This window comes from Ceraceosorus guamensis (genome assembly GCF_003144195.1).
Source record: "Ceraceosorus guamensis strain MCA 4658 unplaced genomic scaffold IE81scaffold_91, whole genome shotgun sequence".
Lineage (NCBI taxonomy): Eukaryota > Fungi > Basidiomycota > Exobasidiomycetes > Ceraceosorales > Ceraceosoraceae > Ceraceosorus > Ceraceosorus guamensis.
In genome coordinates this window covers 24,902-41,083 of record NW_020290086.1, presented here as the reverse complement: position 1 = coordinate 41,083, position 16,182 = coordinate 24,902, and the positions used below count along the sequence as shown (strand labels likewise).

General features: G+C 57.8%; 5 protein-coding genes across 5 annotated transcripts; 2 read left to right on the top strand and 3 right to left on the bottom strand.

The window, feature by feature from the left end:
* Positions 1–558: 558 nt before the first annotated feature.
* Positions 559–5,611, top strand: IE81DRAFT_368753 (hypothetical protein). The gene is made up of 2 exons (XM_025517175.1): positions 559–3,123; positions 3,198–5,611. The coding sequence occupies exons 1-2, from the start codon at positions 827–829 to the stop codon at positions 5,251–5,253; spliced, it is 4,353 nt and encodes a 1,450-aa protein (XP_025367014.1). The 5' UTR covers positions 559–826; the 3' UTR covers positions 5,254–5,611.
* A 19-nt stretch (positions 5,612–5,630) lies between these two features.
* On the bottom strand, positions 5,631–8,319 carry IE81DRAFT_326116 (alpha/beta-hydrolase). Its single transcript, XM_025514730.1, has 6 exons — positions 7,481–8,319; positions 7,314–7,391; positions 6,832–7,226; positions 6,413–6,767; positions 6,281–6,348; positions 5,631–6,208 (listed from the first exon to the last, which is right to left on the bottom strand). The coding sequence occupies exons 1-6, from the start codon at positions 8,138–8,140 to the stop codon at positions 5,923–5,925; spliced, it is 1,842 nt and encodes a 613-aa protein (XP_025367013.1). The 5' UTR covers positions 8,141–8,319; the 3' UTR covers positions 5,631–5,922.
* A 501-nt stretch (positions 8,320–8,820) lies between these two features.
* IE81DRAFT_256260 (hypothetical protein) lies at positions 8,821–10,283 on the bottom strand. The gene is made up of 3 exons (XM_025511353.1): positions 9,397–10,283; positions 8,958–9,259; positions 8,821–8,880 (listed from the first exon to the last, which is right to left on the bottom strand). The coding sequence occupies exons 1-3, from the start codon at positions 10,150–10,152 to the stop codon at positions 8,859–8,861; spliced, it is 1,080 nt and encodes a 359-aa protein (XP_025367012.1). The 5' UTR covers positions 10,153–10,283; the 3' UTR covers positions 8,821–8,858.
* Positions 10,284–11,239: 956 nt separating this feature from the next.
* Positions 11,240–14,705, bottom strand: IE81DRAFT_326113 (hypothetical protein). The gene is made up of 3 exons (XM_025514729.1): positions 14,256–14,705; positions 14,019–14,115; positions 11,240–13,936 (listed from the first exon to the last, which is right to left on the bottom strand). The coding sequence occupies exons 1-3, from the start codon at positions 14,361–14,363 to the stop codon at positions 11,400–11,402; spliced, it is 2,742 nt and encodes a 913-aa protein (XP_025367011.1). The 5' UTR covers positions 14,364–14,705; the 3' UTR covers positions 11,240–11,399.
* A 297-nt stretch (positions 14,706–15,002) lies between these two features.
* IE81DRAFT_326112 (hypothetical protein) lies at positions 15,003–16,088 on the top strand. The gene is made up of 2 exons (XM_025514728.1): positions 15,003–15,760; positions 15,839–16,088. Exons 1-2 carry the CDS (start codon positions 15,270–15,272, stop codon positions 16,029–16,031), a joined length of 684 nt encoding a protein of 227 aa, XP_025367010.1. The 5' UTR covers positions 15,003–15,269; the 3' UTR covers positions 16,032–16,088.
* Positions 16,089–16,182: the final 94 nt, after the last annotated feature.

Genomic DNA, 16,182 nt, shown 5'->3' with positions numbered 1-16,182 from the left:
CATGGGTGGATCCCTCTATACCAGCAGTCAGTTCGATCACGATCGAGTGCTGGCAAACGATGTGGCCGTCATGCGGTCGACTGCTGATTCAATCTTGAATCAATTCAAGATTGAGATTGCTTGTCCGGGGTACGTGCAGCAGCTAGCCGCGAGGGGACATGAGTTTTGATGGCTTGGCATGCACTTCAGCATTTATTGTTTAGCTACCGCGGTCGTTGACGAGATGGCGCTAGCGAAATCAAAAAGGTCTCATGCGGCGGGGGTGAATTCAGGTGAGACGTCTGCGCGTACTCAGACTGTGCAGTTTGTTCTTGCTACCGGAGCTGCTCGTCGTGCTTGCTGTTGGACGCACTCGAGGTGCAACGCCGCTACAGCTGCGAGTATAAGCAAAGTCATCGCGGACGTGAAAATGCAGAACGCGGGAGAGTCACTCGGGACTCATTTTGACTGTGACTGCTGCGTGCATACGTGGGTCGCGCCTACGGTGTCAAACGCTCGCGTGAATCTTGCGCGACCCATGCATCAGCCGCCGCCGCGACTTGCTCCTCAATCCTTACACCCACCCATCCATCGTCCATCGTCTCGCTCTCGTTTCGTCGGCTCCTTTTCTCTTCGATACGGATCTGTATGGCGGCAGTTCCACACGGACAGCGCTCCGTGCGCTTCAAGCTGTGTCCATTGCCGACCAGCTTTTTCGCTTCTCAGTAAATCGTTGCGCTCTATAAATGTGGAACTGCTGCAAACATCGTATTGCTCACGACTTCGCCCCCTACCAATTTCTCTGTCAAAATCTGCTTCGAAGGACGCTCGAGGCACTTGGCTCATCATGGCGAGCGCACTCCAACGTCTTTTCCGCAAACGGGCCAAGGCTCGACAGCAGGAGGCCCAAAAAAAAGAGGCAAACGCGCGCCATTCGGACGCTCTTGAGGATGCATTCTCTTCATCACCAGGCGGCGGTCTCAACCGTCCATCACCCGCCGACCGGTCGTCCTCGCCTGCCTCTTCGCTCTACTCGGCGCCTCTCACGCCGCACTCGACCCGCACGGCGTCGACCGACTTCGTCCATCACAAGAGCCACGTGCCCTTGAGTCCAGCGCTTACCGTGTCCAGCTTAGCCTCGCTTCGAAGTCCGGACTCTTCCTCCACTCAAGCCATGACCGCACCCTTCAGTGGCTGGCTCTCAGGCCCCAGCAGGCCACGCGCTCACAGCTTCGATGCCCTGTCATCCTTCTCTGGCCAGAGCGGTCTCAGCAAGCAGCCAGGATCCATACACGACGAGTTCGGACGCATGTCCCTACAAGAGAGTCGGGCGGATGAGACCATGTACTCCTTCACGCACGCCTCGGACAACGAAGAGGAGGATGACTTTGACGTCAATCCAGTCTACACCGCACTCTCGGAGACACCAGTGCATCAGCAGGATTGGCGTGCTGCCAGGCTCGTCCTCCTTCCGCCAGCTTCCTTGCTTCGAGAAATGAGCGTCCCAGTTGACTCAGAGCCTGCTTGGACCGCACTACATGCGCTCAAGCCTTCACCTGTCTACCGCGGCCAGTATGTAAATGTGCGAAGCTCTGATCAGACCTCGCAGCGCACCACCCGCAAGCGACCTGTCGAGGATCTAGACCGTCGTGATGCTAAGGACGAGACTTCCTCCGCTCAGGAAGCCCCAAATGTCCATTTTCCGACTTTGTCCAGCGCTCGCTCGGAGTGGGATGAGTGCCAGCTCACGGCCACACTCGAAGAGGATCGTCGAGTATCGGTCTGCCTTCATCGGCCTGACAGGCCTGCGATCCAATGCGTGGCGCGTGTCGTCAGCGAAGTGAGTGTCTATCGCACTCAGGCTGTCAGCGAAGGGCCGGATGAGAAGCGCGCCGGTGCTAGCTCTCCTGGTGCACCAACCTCGCCCCACGGCTTTGAGGTGCTCTCGCGACCAGTACAACCATGTGCAGCGAAGCTAAAGGGCAAGCAGGAGAAGATCCGCGTGCGAGTTTTGCTCCTGGACGGCTTGATCGCTCCTAGGTATTTGGACGCGTGCGATGCTGGCGAAGCAGCAGCTAGCCCGATCGTCGACGAGACCATGCAGGACGCCAGCTCTAGCGCTCCCATGTCGAGAGCACCAAGCTCAGCGGCCTCCATCGTCTTTCCCTCCGCCGAACCTCAATCGCCTACGGATCTCAGCAGAGCGCCAAGCATGGGTAGATCGGTGTCGATGCGCAGTGCCAGCACCTTGTTACAGGAACGCATTCAGGCAGTGCTTCCTGAGCAGCCTAATCTGGCGTGCGACTTGCTGGTGCTCAAGAATCCGCCGATGGACCTTCCAGAAACGCTGCGGAACGCCTTGAGCACGGCCTTTGCAGAGATCCAAAGAAACGCCGACTCCTTTCGAAGCGCTTATGTGCTGGTTCGGGGCTTTGAGCAGTACGACGCAACGCGCATTCGCCGAGGCGTTGTGCTTCCAGCAGTTCGACTTTTGGATGGACCCACCGCCAGCTTGGGCTCTGCCTTACGACACAGGCTAGCTCTAGCCTGCGAGAATGTGGCTTTTGGAACCTTGCACAGCCGCCTGTATCCAGCAGTGCGCGCAACGCAGCGCGTCGAAGACGAGGCACTCGATGCGTTGCTGCACACCTACGCCAAGTCGGGCAAGCCAGCAGCAGTATCCCTTGGAGTGACAGTGTCTAGTCTGCGAACTCGACCCGCTCGACTGGACCCTGCTGTGCGCATCTTGGAAAGCATTGGAACAGCGAACGAAGAAGCGGATAGGCTTATGAGGCTAGACGCCTCTACGCTCCAAAGTCTAGCGCAAGGCTCGTCTCAGCGGGAAGGCGACTGGTCTGGCTGTACGCAGTCCTCGCAACGGGTACGGACGCCATTGGATATACTCGCGACGCTGGTCTCCATTCTCAAAGCGATTGGTGATTCGGTGACGACGGCAGCACGAACAAGCAGCCACTCGAGCTTGGGCAGCATGCTCGATTCGCACGAATCACGGCCCCTGGGCGCCGACGAGTTGCTACCGATCGTCGCTACTGTCATTGTGCGAGCACGTCCTGCGGCTTTCGGTAGCGCACTGTTGTATGCACGAACATTTGGCATCGACAACTCCACGAATGCTGAGACGAGGTGAGTCATCGTGGCAGTGGCTGCTCTGTTGGCGCCCAAAGATCTTCTGACCTCTCCATGTTTTTGCTTCTCAGTTGGGCTTTAACCACCTTTGAAGCCGTGCTGGAATGGTTGCGAGCCGACCCACTTCGTTTGAAAAGTGGACCACGTGGGCCTAACGAGGTGGGTCCTGCTCCACCAACCTCTCTTGACGGTCAAAAAATTGGCATGTCCCTTTCCAGACGTGCGGGCGCTTCTGACGCGGAAGTGCCGCAGCTTGACGACTTGGCGCGTAGTCGGCGAACATCGTTGCCATCGGATGTTCTGCTGATGGCGCGCAGCAACAGTGCGATGATGCGCTCAACGAGCTCTTTCTCGGAGCGTGACACAGCAAGCAGGCCGACTTCGCCCGAGGATGAGCCAACGGGCAACGATGGCTTCAAAATGCCTGGCCGGCCCGCGTCCGCGACGTTCAGTCAATCCCTCTCGCGACATCACAGTCGAGTAAAGCGTCCTCAAAGCGTGTTAGGAGTCTTGGGCGAAGACACTGCTTTTGCTGGTTGCGGAGCGCACGATTCGGCAGAACCAGATTCGCACCTGGCCCCGAGCGATTCTGCACCCATCCCGTCGCACCCGAATCTCCACATACGCCCGCAGATCGTGACGCGAAGGCGGCCGACAGCCTCGGCTGCGTCGACTTCGAGTGGAAGGGCCGAAAGAGCCTCTGCGCTCGAAAGAAGTGCCGTGATCGGCGCATCGTTTTCGGACATGCCCGTGCGGGTAGTTGGTTCCGAGGCTTCCTTGAGCTCGCCGACATCGTCAGGTATGACTCGAGGCGGCAGTGAAGATCTTACAGCGATGGCAAATCATGGCCATGTCAGACCGGACGGCGGACGAAGAAAGAGTATGGATTCGTGGTCCGCCCTGTCCATGTTTTATCGAGCACCATCAGAGGAGAGGTCACGCCCAGAGTCCGCCGCACAACATGCTGAGGATCAAATTAGGAAGGCTTCAGTACGTAGTTTCAGCCCTGCTGCATCTTCGGTGTCCGAGGAAGGCGACGTGTGGAAGGCGCCTCCCTCACAAAGTGGTACATGGCTTCCGACATGGTCCGATTTCAGCACTAGTGGTCGCAAAAGGGCGAGCTTTTCGGCAGGGACATTGGGCGCGACGATGCAGAGCACTAGTCCGCCCGCGAGTGCCGTGAGCACAGATGGAATCAGCCCGAGCGGAACCTTTAGCACGCTACCTCGGTCGAACTCGGGCAGCGGGTTTGCAGCCTTGTGCGGCGAAAGTCCACGCTCCATCTCGTCTGCGCGCTTCACAGATACCGCAACAGCAGCAACTGGCCCCGTAGTGCCCACTCTGCAAGCCTGGCCTCACCGATACTCTGCAATCAAGCGCACTGCATCGTCGATCTCAGCACAGACCCAGGTAGTGCCCGATCAGTCGACTGCATCGATCTGCGACTCGGGCTCGGAGGCTAGCTCCCTCAAATCGACTCGCGGATCACAAGATGTCCGAGCATTCGAAACCAGTGCGTTGGAGCGACGTCGACGCTTGTCTCGCTTAATGTCTCCCTCGCTTTCTGCTTCGGCCTCGCCTGCTATGCAGCCTAGCCTGGCAGTCGACTTCTCAGCCTCCGGTGACTTTACGCCGGCGCGCCCGTCCGCCGAGGAAAGAATGCCCGTCTCCAATACCCACGCTCCGGCACCTGAATTTGCGGCATTTCGAGCCGCTTTGGCCGCTTCGTTCGGCTCGCGAAGCCCGCCGTCTTCTTCTTCCTCTGCCCAAGGCGAGACTGTCGATCGACACTCTCGCAGACGCGTAAGCTTCAGTGATAGCACCACCCCAGGCAGCAGTGGGCGTTTGCATGCGGCCATCGCCTCGGATGCAAGCTCCTCGCATAGTCAGCGTGATTCGTACTTTCCGCAATTGCGCATCCACGTGCCTTCGCCAGTGCAGGAGCTGGCTGATCCGATCAGCAGCGCGACCATAAGCAATGGGGCCCATTCTGGCGAGTCTCTCTCACCGCCCGCAGCTACATCACGCGGCTCGCGCCAAACGGAAGCTGTGAGGCAAGGTGCGGATCACACGCAGCTCGCGACGCCTGTGCTGCCCGCCCCCAGAGCGCTCTCGGCTTCCAGATGAGAGTAGGGCGCTACGTTGCTGGAGCAAAGTGCTGCGCCCAATCTCGTTCTCGACTAATCGACTGGACCACGTCCGGTGCGGCGTACATCGCCAGCTTCTACATTCTAGCAGGAGCAGTGCTCCAGCGTTTCCGAATCGTTGCCAAACTTTTTGTTCTCGCTCGCCATGATTTAGCGCCCCATCGACCGTGTGTGCATCGAAGCGTCCTCAAGAATCACAACCACATCCGCATACCAATCCGACTCTAGACAATGCAGACTCGAACGCACCAATGGGCTCCTTTCATTTCGCGTGCCACGCTTTCCGTTCCCTCATGTTGTACATGTACCTGAGCTCGCGCAATCAACATATGACCAGCCCAGCTTCCAATCTCGAGTGCTCATTCGCGTTTCGGCTTTCACTGCTCAGCACCGCCACGAGCGCGAATCAGGCCACAAAGGTGCGGCCGAGCTCGGGAGAACACAAATCGTTTCTCTACGAACGCGTGTATTTCGAGCAGTCATTGGTAGGACATGACAATCTTGCGGACCACCGTCTGCAACGCGAATGCGGGAAGCCAGGGTGCATTGAGATCAATGGTCAGTCGTGAAGCGGCACAATGTATCGATGTCTTCTCGAGATGAGGATAAAGATCCCAGGAGTGCATCGTGATGGCCGTCAGAGGGTGCTTCAGATCAGAGACTCGTTGGCGAGCCACTTCTCGAAGAGCACCTGAGCTGCAAGAGGCTGGTCGTAGGGGACCATGTGACCGGCTCCCTTGACCTCGACCAGGGTAAAGGTTCCGGCACCCTTGCCTGCTTGACGAACAGCACCAGCAACCTTGCCGTCAACCTTCCACTCTTGCTTCTTGGCGGCGTTCAGCTCGTCCTTGAAGGGAGTGTCGAGCTTGAGGCCCCAAGCGCTATGACCGACGTTTCCAATGTAGTTGCACATGTAGTCTGCCACACCAGCGTAGCTGGCGCAAAAAGTGGACATAGAAGTGGGTCAGCCTCGGAGCGAAAGAGTCGCAGAGAAGTTCGATGCTCACACGAGAACGCGAACGCCGTCCTCGATCAGTCCAGGGATAACCGCAGCAGAGTTGTGCATGCCATCTCCCTAAAAGGCACGAAAGACTTGGTGAGCAGGAGCCCGTCAAGAGCCATGCGCAACATGTCCTCACCTGGAACATGAATGCCTGGTTGACCTCCATGTTGCAAGCCTCAAACTTGATGTCCTGGGGAACGCTAAATGCCTTCTTCGTAGAGTCGAGGTTCATGAACGCCTGCACGTAGCTTTCGTCACGATAGCAAAGAGGGCCGTCCTTGTCCTCGCTTCTGTCGCACTTCTTTCTGACGTCGTACGGGTTCACACCCGCATTCTGCATATCGCCGTAGAGGCCAGACCAGCAGTACAAAGCGGCGGGAAGGCAAGCCAGGCGCGAATTGCTCTTGTAGCATGAGCCGATCAGAGATGAGCACGTCTTGGCTTTAGACTCGAGCTTATCGCACACCTCGGAATTGCCTTTGAAGATGGCGCTGATGAACGCACCGGGGGTCAGAGGGGGGGCGCTGAAAGGCATTAATGATAGCTACGACTCACTATTCGCCCTTGCAAGCGTACTCTGGAACGGTCTCAAACTGCGTTTGAGGCTCAGTAAGACCGTTGCCGAGCAGAATGCTTTCGAGATTGATGACCTTGGTAGCGATGGTGTCAGGGTTGGCGAATCTGCTGCGAGCCAGCTTCTTGTTCTCCTCATTGATCTTGGCGGCATACAGGGGAGCGTAGCGTCCACCGTAGCTCTCTGCAGCGATGCTAAAGGGCTGCTTGGAGTACTGAGGGTAGCGAGCGAAGAATAGGGACAGGAAAGCATATACATCGTCGGCAGCTTGCGGAGTGCTGTTCACTCCTCCACCTTCGCTGTACGAGAAGCCGACATTGACAGGCTGATCCAAGAAAAATACGCTGGACTTTGAGGTCCACGAGTGCTTGTTGTACTGCAGAAGGTCGAGCAGCGTCTGTCGTTAGTACTGCGATGGCGCATATATACAGAGGGTTGTAGGGAGCGCATGTATAATGCTCACCTTGGTGTCAGTGCCATTCTTGTCGATGGTACAAGGGCCTACACCCTCCATCAGCCAGCCAGTCGAGGAAGAGCATCCCTTTGAGAGGGAGGAAAGGGGTACAGATGTAGTGCGCAAAGCGTCAGCAATCTGCGCGGCCGATCGATTCAGTCAGCGATGACACTCACAGGTCCACCGTTCAGCCAAAGCGTGACGGGGTCCTTTGCGGGGTTGCTGCGCGATTCGAAAAAGGCGAACCAAAGATGCTTGTCCGCATCAATGTCGAGATAACCCGCAAAAGATTTGACGTCGGGATCGCAGTGGTCCAAGGGCGTCTGACTGATGCGGAGCGAGTATCTAGGGAATTGGTGGTGAACCAATCGCTCGTATCGAGTTCCTTGAACGCTGACGAGCCCTTTGCTGATCCAGCCTTGAGCGTCGTGCTTGGCGTTCTTGAACGCATTCTCTACCTTGTGCTTAGCGTGCTCGATTTGCTGATGGATCTCGTCAAACAGCATCTCGGCGCCTTGCTCGGTTGAGCTTTGGGCCTCGATGAGCTGCTCCTTGAGCCATTCCGTCACCGGACGAGCTTGCTCCTCGAGCTCAGACACGTTCAGGTCCTCGAAGGTGGGTCTGCTCAAAGGTTTGGGAGAAGCGCCAACTGCCTGCTTGGCCTGCTCCAGCTTCTCGCTCGCCCAGTGCATTCCACCCATGGCGTCCACTTGCAGCTCTTCCGCAGGACCACGCAGAGAGTCCAGAGGTGGCGTTACACCGCCAGAGACTTGGCGAGCCAAGGCAGCGGCGCATACGACCGCTGCCGAGGTGAGCGAAAGGTAAGATGAGCGCATCGTGAGAAAAATTCGAGAGGTGGTGTTCGCCTTGTGGTGGTGAGGGTGGTGCAAGGGCGTTGCGGAGAAGCGGAACAAGGGTCTTATCAGCGATGACGAGGACCGCAGGTTTACGAGTGGGGCCGTGCCGACGCAGCAAACAGAGATGTGACTGATGAGGTGCCCGCAGAGCAGGAACCACAGTTGACACGCGAGGGTGGAACGCGCTGCTGCATGCGCATGCATTCACGATTGGGTACCGCCCGCGATGTTGTTGAACACTGGTCAAGTGGCCGCGCGGTGTCGCAGTGTACTGCCGCCCGTGACTCAGCCACCCCTGCGCCAAGGGGCCTCCACTCGCGCTGATGCTGAGCAGCGGCGCAGCTAGGTTGAACAATCACGTGGCTTCTCAATCTCTCATGCTTTGCAAGAGATCCAGAATGTCCACAACATCGATCATCATTGCGAGCTTGGTTGAGCGCTTTGTCTATGACAGGGGGTGGATCTTTCATGTCTGCGGGGCCGAGGGACCCGCGGAGAGCACTCAGGAGCGGCATCGACAAGCCGAGGTATGGTGACCGCGAGTGCACAAGTAGGAATATCCAGCCGTGGACGGCTTGGCGTTGCGAAGTCGCAATGGCAGCCGCTATCGCCGAAGGATGACGCTCAATGTGTTCAGACCAAGCCGCCGCGGTGATGCTGCTGGAGCAGCACCTCACTTGACATGCGTGTGCGAACCCTAGGCGGAGATTGCGGCATGTCTGTAGCAAGGCAGCGAAAGATCGGCACGCTCAGCTCATGTCTCGAATCGCACTTTGCTTTACATGCAGTTACTCACTTGAGCAGAATATCCCTCACAGCCTTTTCTTCTCCTCCATTCCAATCGCTGTCTAGATCTAGGCGGACCAAGTTTGCAACGACCGCACCCGCTCGATAGATCAATAGTGTGGGCGACAAATCGATGGCGTTGCCGATTCTTTCAGCAAAATCTTCTTCATCTTCGTCCTCCTCCTGAGCCGAGTCTGTCCTACCACTGCCGAATCCGATAGCCGAGGCGCATGCCTGCAAGAACTTTGTGTGTGGATGTAGCCGTGCCAGAGAAGCTAGAGATGCGGTGAGGATAGCGCAAGCAGGGACTCCCTAGAATGTAGAGATGCGTTGTCAAGGTCAGGCCATTCGGTCATTGCAAGTCATACCGTGGTGCTTCGTGCAACGGTTCAGGGATCGCAAATAACCAATCGATCACTCTTGCCATCACCTCCAAGCAATGCACTCACCTTTTCGTACAAATGCACCACGACGCTGGTCGTGGGACTTTCTCGATCGATTGCGTCCGCATATCCATCCTGATCCACCTCTCTCAAATGTCCGAAGAAGCCTGTGCGTCGAGAAGCAGGTTTGCGTGGCAGTCCGCCAAGTCCCGATTGGGGGACGACCAGTGCGGGGCCTGTTGCGTCGCTCTGCAGCTCCGCCAGATTCTCTGCCAAAGCTTCCACATCCTCGTCTTCTCCCGCTAAGCGTCTCTTTCGTCTCTCATCGGCCACCTTTTGGGCTCGGCGAAGCTCGGCTATACGCGCTGCTCGTAGGTTCTCCAGCTCCTGCGCTTCCGTTTCCCTTGCGCCGCTCGTCGCAGTGGTCTCCTTGCCCCCAATTGCCGCTTCTTGGCGTCTCAGCGCGTCCTCTTCGTGCGACGTCAGCTGGCTGTTCAAGGCGCCGCTTTCTATGCGCGCGCTCCTCTCCCGAGCCGCGCCGTCCCGTGCCTTTCTCGCCGCGCCTTCAGCAGCTCGAGCATCAGCTCTGACACCTTTGGGTCCCGTGTTTGCGCCGGGTCTGTCGATGGGTACGTCCGAACGGCTCTGTATGGCTCCATCAACGTCTGTCCGTCTGCGCTGCCTCTGATCGTCGTCGAGATCGGATCCCAGCTCATCCGAAGTGCTGGGAGAGGGCGTTCGAGGAGGTGTCCGGCTGCCAGACGCCAGAGCTGATTCGAGAGGCACGCCTTCCAAGATCTGTCGTTCGATTGCGTCCGTCATTGTATGCTAGCTGGTGCTCGCAAGCGAGACCCGTCTGATGTGTCGGACCTTGTCTCAGATTCTGTGGTCAGGCAGCGGAAACGACGCAGCTAGTGGAATGTCGAGCGTGTTGAGGGAGCAGAGTCGACTAGCACGCGCCTGCTCTGTTGGCCAAGGTGATTTGAGAACCTTTCGAGACTGGGCACTCGTGCGTGGAGGCGAGCCGCAAGGTGCGCTGGAGAGGGCGCTACGTTCACGGTTGAGATCGTTTCGAAGAGTGCGGCTAAATGACTTGAATGGCTTTGAAGGGGGATCCCGGGCGGACCGCGATCAGGACTTGTCAACTGACGACTGCGCGAAACAAGCTTTGCATGCGGTGGGATGGGCGCAGCCGCGGGATACTCACGACTGATAGGCAAAGAGCTACACGACGCTGCTGTACGGCCCCACAGCTCTAGGCGACAGGTGTGTTGATGTACCGGTGCACGAACCCGCGGTGCGTGCATATCATCGATCGTCCCAAGGAAATCACGAATGCATGGCCCCATTATGCACCTCGTCCATGCACTTTGGGAGGCGCGGACCACACGACCTCGGTGTCTTTCGCACTCGTCCATGGAGCATTCGTGAGTGAGTATGAAGGGCACGGATCGGGTCACTCTCCACTCACACTGTGACTCTTAACTCTCGACTTGTAGGCACGCATATCAGCTCCGACGGGCTGAGACCCTGCAACAATGCACCCGGTGCGGTGCGGTGCGGTGCGGTGCGGTACCGGTACCTATACACAGCACCCTCGTTCCTGAGCTGCGCTCCACTCGCGCGCACGCTAAACAGCCCGAGCATTGATGGGCGCAGCTCGCGTCTGCTCGCTGCTGCTGCCCGCGGCGCCTCTTTGCTTTCAGCCGGTCAAGATTTGAGCTCGTTTCGCTGCACCTTTCGCACCTGGACGCAGCCGCTGCAGGCGCTGTTACCGCTCTTTGCAATAAGCTGCATGCACTCGCGACTGCATCAGCACGCCAACACACCTTCTTGGTCACGACACCGTCGGCCCTATTGCAGCGGCCAGATCGACGTGAGTCGCAATCACACAATCAGCATGCTGAGGGGGACTTCAACTGGGCAAAGCCTGAAACGAATGGCAGTCATCTATGTTACAGACGCAAAAACGATGTACGAGCATGCATATAGAAAGGCAAGTATCATGGGTCGCGGAGAAGGAGGAGGAGACGGTTAGAGTCTTATTTGGACGTCGAGGTGCGGCTCGGCTAAGCTGCGCCTCGACCGCCAGCAGTCAGGACCAGCTTCTTCTTCTTGGGCTTCGCTCTTCTGCTCGAGGGCGTTGGAACAATTTCTGATTCTTGACCTTGAGGGGAGTCCAAGGGCTGGCCTTGCCGGCCGACAGAGGTCGGCATGCGCTCAGCGTTGTTGTCGGCCTGGACGAAAGGCCGCCCAGGTGTCTCCGCAGCGGGCGTTCGGGCACCAGAGGATCCGTTCCTTGGTGTGGCCGGGGACGCGTTGCCTCCCTTCGGCTGCTTGTTCAGACCTCTGCTGCCACGCATTTGAGGAGCGTTTCTGCCTCCTACAATGTAATCTTCCTCCAAATCTAGCCAATCCCAATCGATTCCGCTGTCGTCGTAATCGTGACCTTCCTGTGGTAGTCTCGAAGAGGCGTGCAGCGCTGCTGCGAACGGGCTTTGGGCGGCCCGAGTGCCCCAAACTGTCTTTGGGCCTGCAGTGTTTGATGCAGATCGCTCGAGTGGTCCAGCCGCAGCACGCGACCGAGTACTGGGAGCCACCGGGAAGTCCTCTTCGGGCTCACCGGGATGCATAGGAAAGTCGCGATCTGCACCCCACAGAGCTGATTCTCTGAACGATGGCGAGGCGTCGGTGTCCTCAGCGGCTGAGCTACTGCTGGCCAGACCGCCTACCCCCGGGCTGCTTCCATAGCTGCTCCCGCCCACGAATCCAGCTGCCGCAGCCGCCGCAAGCTCGGGATCATGGGCAATGCTATCTATGGCTGCTTGCCGTCTGGCTGCAAAGTTCGCTCCGCCAGGTCGAGAAGCTGCCTCTGCTTCTTCCGCTCTAGTACGAGCTCTGTCATCCTTGCGTTCGCGATCTCTTCTCCTATTTCTCCGAATTTTCATGCCTTGTTCAAAGGGCTTCAGAGTTGACCGACTAACGACCGGCTGGTGGGCAGACCGTGATGAAGCTGCCCCTGCGCCAGCGACATTGCCCTCCCAAGAGGCCTGCTGCTGCATGCTTTGACTGGCCATAAAGTCCCAGTCAACCTCGGAGAACACGACATCGGTGCCCATGGGAAGATGGCTCAGGTATTTGCACCTCCTGCGGAGCTCGTCGTTCATGCTTCCCTCATCAGCGCCCTCAATTTTGAGCTTCAGCTGTCGTGGAAAGGCTGCATAGCTACCGTACTCGGCCAACAGTACCTTGACGTCCAAGGGTTGCAAGTAGATGTGCTGGCCTGTGGCGGCCTGGTAGAAGAGGTAGGAAGACGAAGATGGGGCAGGTGGGTTAATATTACGCCTGGATCGCGGGGCAGCTGATTTGGTAGATGTTGGCGAGGTGGTGGTTTCGGAGCTATCCACCTTGAGTCCTTGGACTGTCGTCGCACCACCGGCTGGCACGTGAGACTGAAGAGCCAGCCACTCTGCTGCTCCTTCACTTGGCTCCGCTGCACCTTCGCCACCCTTGGGCTGCGCGTCTGGTGCCTGCGGTGGAGTCTCGACGTCGTCAACGACAGCCTGCGGCTTGACACGGCTTCGTTGACGGTCCTGCCATCTGGAGGCTTCGCCTAGTATTCGTGCACTTTCCGTTTCCTGCACGTCGGCCAAGTCGGCAAGCGCTTTTTCGATCGCTTTGCGGACATGCGGAAGGTCGAGCTCTCGACGTGCCCGATCCATTTGCTCGTGGACTTTTGCAAGCGCCAGATCGACGAACTGCAACGAAGGTTCGCTGCTTCCTCCCAGCGATTCCAACAACCGATGTTCGGCTGCGAGCTCGGAAGCGTCTCGCCGCAGATGCCCTTCTACGTGCTCGGGCGTCGAGATCATCAGCTTTGAGAATCGCCTGACGTCAGGCAAGAAGTGCCAAGGGGCAGCTCGCTGCGCTATTAGAGGCTCGCTGGATCCTGGCCAAGTCGCTGAGATGGGCAGAGCTAGCGTTGTCAGATGCGGCCTTTCGATCAATCGCATCAGTAAGCCGTCCGAGGGACCTGGGGCACAGTTTGTCGTTTCGTCCGCTTCCAATGCTTCAGCTCGTGTGTCCCAAAATTCCACGGCCTTGACATCTTTTGCATACACGGCATCCCAGCAGATGGGGCATCTCTTCCATTTGGGAGGGGATCTGGTGCTCTGCGTACTTGCTTGGGTGCTGTACGAGGCAGCACGAGATGCTGGGGCAGACCCAGGCGGTCTGTATGGCGCCGCGCCCGGTCTAGAAGGCGACGAAGAGTAAGACGTAGATGCTGTGGCTGTCCCCTCCCCATCCGGTGTGGAGAGGTAGTGGAGTATGCAGGGGTAGCAAAATACATGACCACACTTGGTCATACGTGGTGCGGTCGGCGGCGAGAGGCATATTGGGCACGATGCGCCCTCGTGTGTCTCGAGGTGAGGGGCGTGTGCATTCGTTGCAGAAGAAGGGGCCGCGGAGTTGGAAAGCGCAGAGGAAGTCGGGATCAACACGCTGAGAATGTCCGGCCAGTGAAGGAACACGTCTGGGTCCGCGTAAAATGCGGTGTAATCGCCGGTGGGCTTGAGCAGGAAACGATACTGCGCATTCACGTAGCCTGTAGAGAAAAGGAGGAGTCGACAATGTTGTGAACGGCTGGCGCTGCAACTAGAGCCTGACTGGCACTAGCAAGGACTTACGTTCCTTGTTGAAGGGCGTAAAGTGGCCGCCACGTCTCTTCTTCGCAGCGACTGGCGGAGGCGGGCGTGCTCGAGGAGGCATGGTGAAGCCGAGAAGCTGTGCATTTCGCAAGGATGAGATGATCAGCAGCTGTGATGGCGCACGGCGCGCCCGCTCGCATTGTAGCCGCGACATCATATCCAAGACGGCGGGGATAGACCTCCCACCACCGTGTCGAGATACACGGAGCAGCTCACATGGTCAATGTTCTGCCCTTTGCGTCCTCCGTGCGTGTGTTGTCCACCGCTGACATTCTTGCCGGGATGCGCGCCATTTCCACCAGCTCCTCCTCGTGGCGTGCTCATCGTTCGGCTCGTTACGCTCATCAGAAGTATGGTGAAGCTGCAGCGCTCTCGGAGTCCATGCACCGCTGTCGTGGCGCAAGACGTGCGAGTGTGGTACAAGGAACCGATGGGATGAGAAGGGAATCAGCGGAGCTTGTCGCAAAGGGCTTGACGCGTGACTCGATGTGACGCGCGCCCCGCAAGCGAACGCAGATGAGGCAGTGCAATTGCCAAAGCTGAGAGCTTGATGAGCGCTCGCCAATGATGAGGATCGCTGCCCTCGTTGCTAATGACGAAGATGAGATGAAGGTGAGAGAGGCTCGGACACGTTGTGCCTGAGTCGATCACTCGACATGCTGTTCGACGCGTTTGGTCAAGATCGGATTCGGGATCGCAGCGTGCATGCCCTCAGTCACGAGTAAGGCGCGCACCACCCGCGAGTGAGGGGATGTGCTCATCATCCATCGCAGTCAGCGTGCATGCAGCCCATTTCAGCGCGCAAGTCGGCATCAGTCGCGCGTGGAGGTGCTGCAATCTTGAATTCAAGCCCGGCAGTCAAGGGTCATCATGCCGCTCTCTGCTGACGCACGTGACCGGCGCCCTATCGGTTATGTCCGACCCCGGGCCGCACGTTATTTGTGATTTGTCGGTGTGTTGTCTCGACTCGACCTCGACAACGCCTCCCCGACTTCTCACCTCTCTACTACCCGCATACCGTATCGTACTCTTACACAAGAGACTAGCTCACTACGCTCCTCAGCTCTGACTTACCAACGAAACCATCTCGCCACGCCATTCGTCATCGCCGGGAGAGGTGCGCTCAATCACTGCGACTGAACGCACGCTCACGCCACAGACAGTAGCACCACTATAATAAGAGCCAAATTTTGGCTGACAGGGGTGGCGTGGAGTTGAGCGACTGCAGACATGGCTCTTGCTAGCAGCTCACGCGTGGTGCTGCGAATCTCGCAACAGGCGCTCTCGAGCTCCTTGAGTAGAGCTTTGCCAATACTCACATTACCGCATACCGTGCTGCGACCAGGTGGACGACAGAGGGGCGAGCCATCACCAAGCCAATCGGCCCGTCTACTCTTCCACGCTCGCTCAATTAGACAAAACGTCACCTCCGAGCAGCGGTCCGTGCCATCTCCAGCTCCAGCAGTGCCAAATGAATCTCACGCCCCGCCCGACCTGACGCGGATAACGAGACGGCCGTCAAGCCCCGAAGAGCCAAAGGTCTTGGAGGGTGGCGATCCAAAGGTACTCTTGACAGAGACTGGAGCTGCGAGGCTGGATGCGGTAGCAGAAAGAGAAGGCAAAGACGGAATCGCTCTTCGGGTCGAGGTCATGCCTGGTGGCTGTCATGGCTATCAGTATGCCATGAACGTGGTCGACGAGGGCGCAGAAGAGGATGACTTGTGAGTGGTCAAGGAACCCCATTCAGACGGGTGTAGGGCGGACGATGCTCATGACTCGCATTCGTGGGCTCCCCTCAGCTGCTTCACATCCATCACATACCCTCGAGCCTCTTTGCTGATCGACTCGGTGAGCTTAAGGTTGCTCAAAGGATCGACCATCGACTACGCAACGGAATTGATCGGATCTCAGTTTGTCATTCGAGACAATCCTCAAGCAAAAGGCGCTGGATGCGGGTGTGGAGTCAGTTGGGAACCAAACGTGGACATTTGAGGCGCATGTATGCTTGTATGTTCATTTTTATGCGCACGAAAATTTGAGCAAGACGGTGTGCTGCCTGAGCATGCTTAGAGGGGATGCAAAACACTTCCAAAGGTGTTCAAGGATGTCTGCGGCGTCGCATGCGAGTGGGCTGGCGACCTTT

What these genes read in the sequence shown, in the direction of transcription:
- IE81DRAFT_368753 (XM_025517175.1), top strand. Translation starts at nt 827, where the DNA reads ATGGCGAGCGCACTCCAACGTCTTTTCCGCAAACGGGCCAAGGCTCGA. An exon ending in TCCACGAATGCTGAGACGAG is followed by an intron (nt 3,124 to 3,197) that starts GTGAGTCATCGT and finishes TTTGCTTCTCAG; the next exon opens with TTGGGCTTTAACCACCTTTG.
- IE81DRAFT_256260 (XM_025511353.1), bottom strand. Translation starts at nt 10,152, where the DNA reads ATGACGGACGCAATCGAACGACAGATCTTGGAAGGCGTGCCTCTCGAA. An exon ending in TGGTGCATTTGTACGAAAAG is followed by an intron (nt 9,260 to 9,396) that starts GTGAGTGCATTG and finishes TCTACATTCTAG; the next exon opens with GGAGTCCCTGCTTGCGCTAT. An exon ending in GTGAGGGATATTCTGCTCAA is followed by an intron (nt 8,881 to 8,957) that starts GTGAGTAACTGC and finishes GCCTTGCTACAG; the next exon opens with ACATGCCGCAATCTCCGCCT.
- IE81DRAFT_326116 (XM_025514730.1), bottom strand. Translation starts at nt 8,140, where the DNA reads ATGCGCTCATCTTACCTTTCGCTCACCTCGGCAGCGGTCGTATGCGCC. An exon ending in AGAATGGCACTGACACCAAG is followed by an intron (nt 7,227 to 7,313) that starts GTGAGCATTATA and finishes GACCTTCTGCAG; the next exon opens with TACAACAAGCACTCGTGGAC. An exon ending in TACGCTTGCAAGGGCGAATA is followed by an intron (nt 6,768 to 6,831) that starts GTGAGTCGTAGC and finishes TGCGTTCATCAG; the next exon opens with CGCCATCTTCAAAGGCAATT.
- IE81DRAFT_326113 (XM_025514729.1), bottom strand. Translation starts at nt 14,363, where the DNA reads ATGAGCACGCCACGAGGAGGAGCTGGTGGAAATGGCGCGCATCCCGGC. An exon ending in AAGGGCAGAACATTGACCAT is followed by an intron (nt 14,116 to 14,255) that starts GTGAGCTGCTCC and finishes CGAAATGCACAG; the next exon opens with CTTCTCGGCTTCACCATGCC. An exon ending in TACGCCCTTCAACAAGGAAC is followed by an intron (nt 13,937 to 14,018) that starts GTAAGTCCTTGC and finishes TTTTCTCTACAG; the next exon opens with GCTACGTGAATGCGCAGTAT.
- IE81DRAFT_326112 (XM_025514728.1), top strand. Translation starts at nt 15,270, where the DNA reads ATGGCTCTTGCTAGCAGCTCACGCGTGGTGCTGCGAATCTCGCAACAG. An exon ending in GGCGCAGAAGAGGATGACTT is followed by an intron (nt 15,761 to 15,838) that starts GTGAGTGGTCAA and finishes GGCTCCCCTCAG; the next exon opens with CTGCTTCACATCCATCACAT.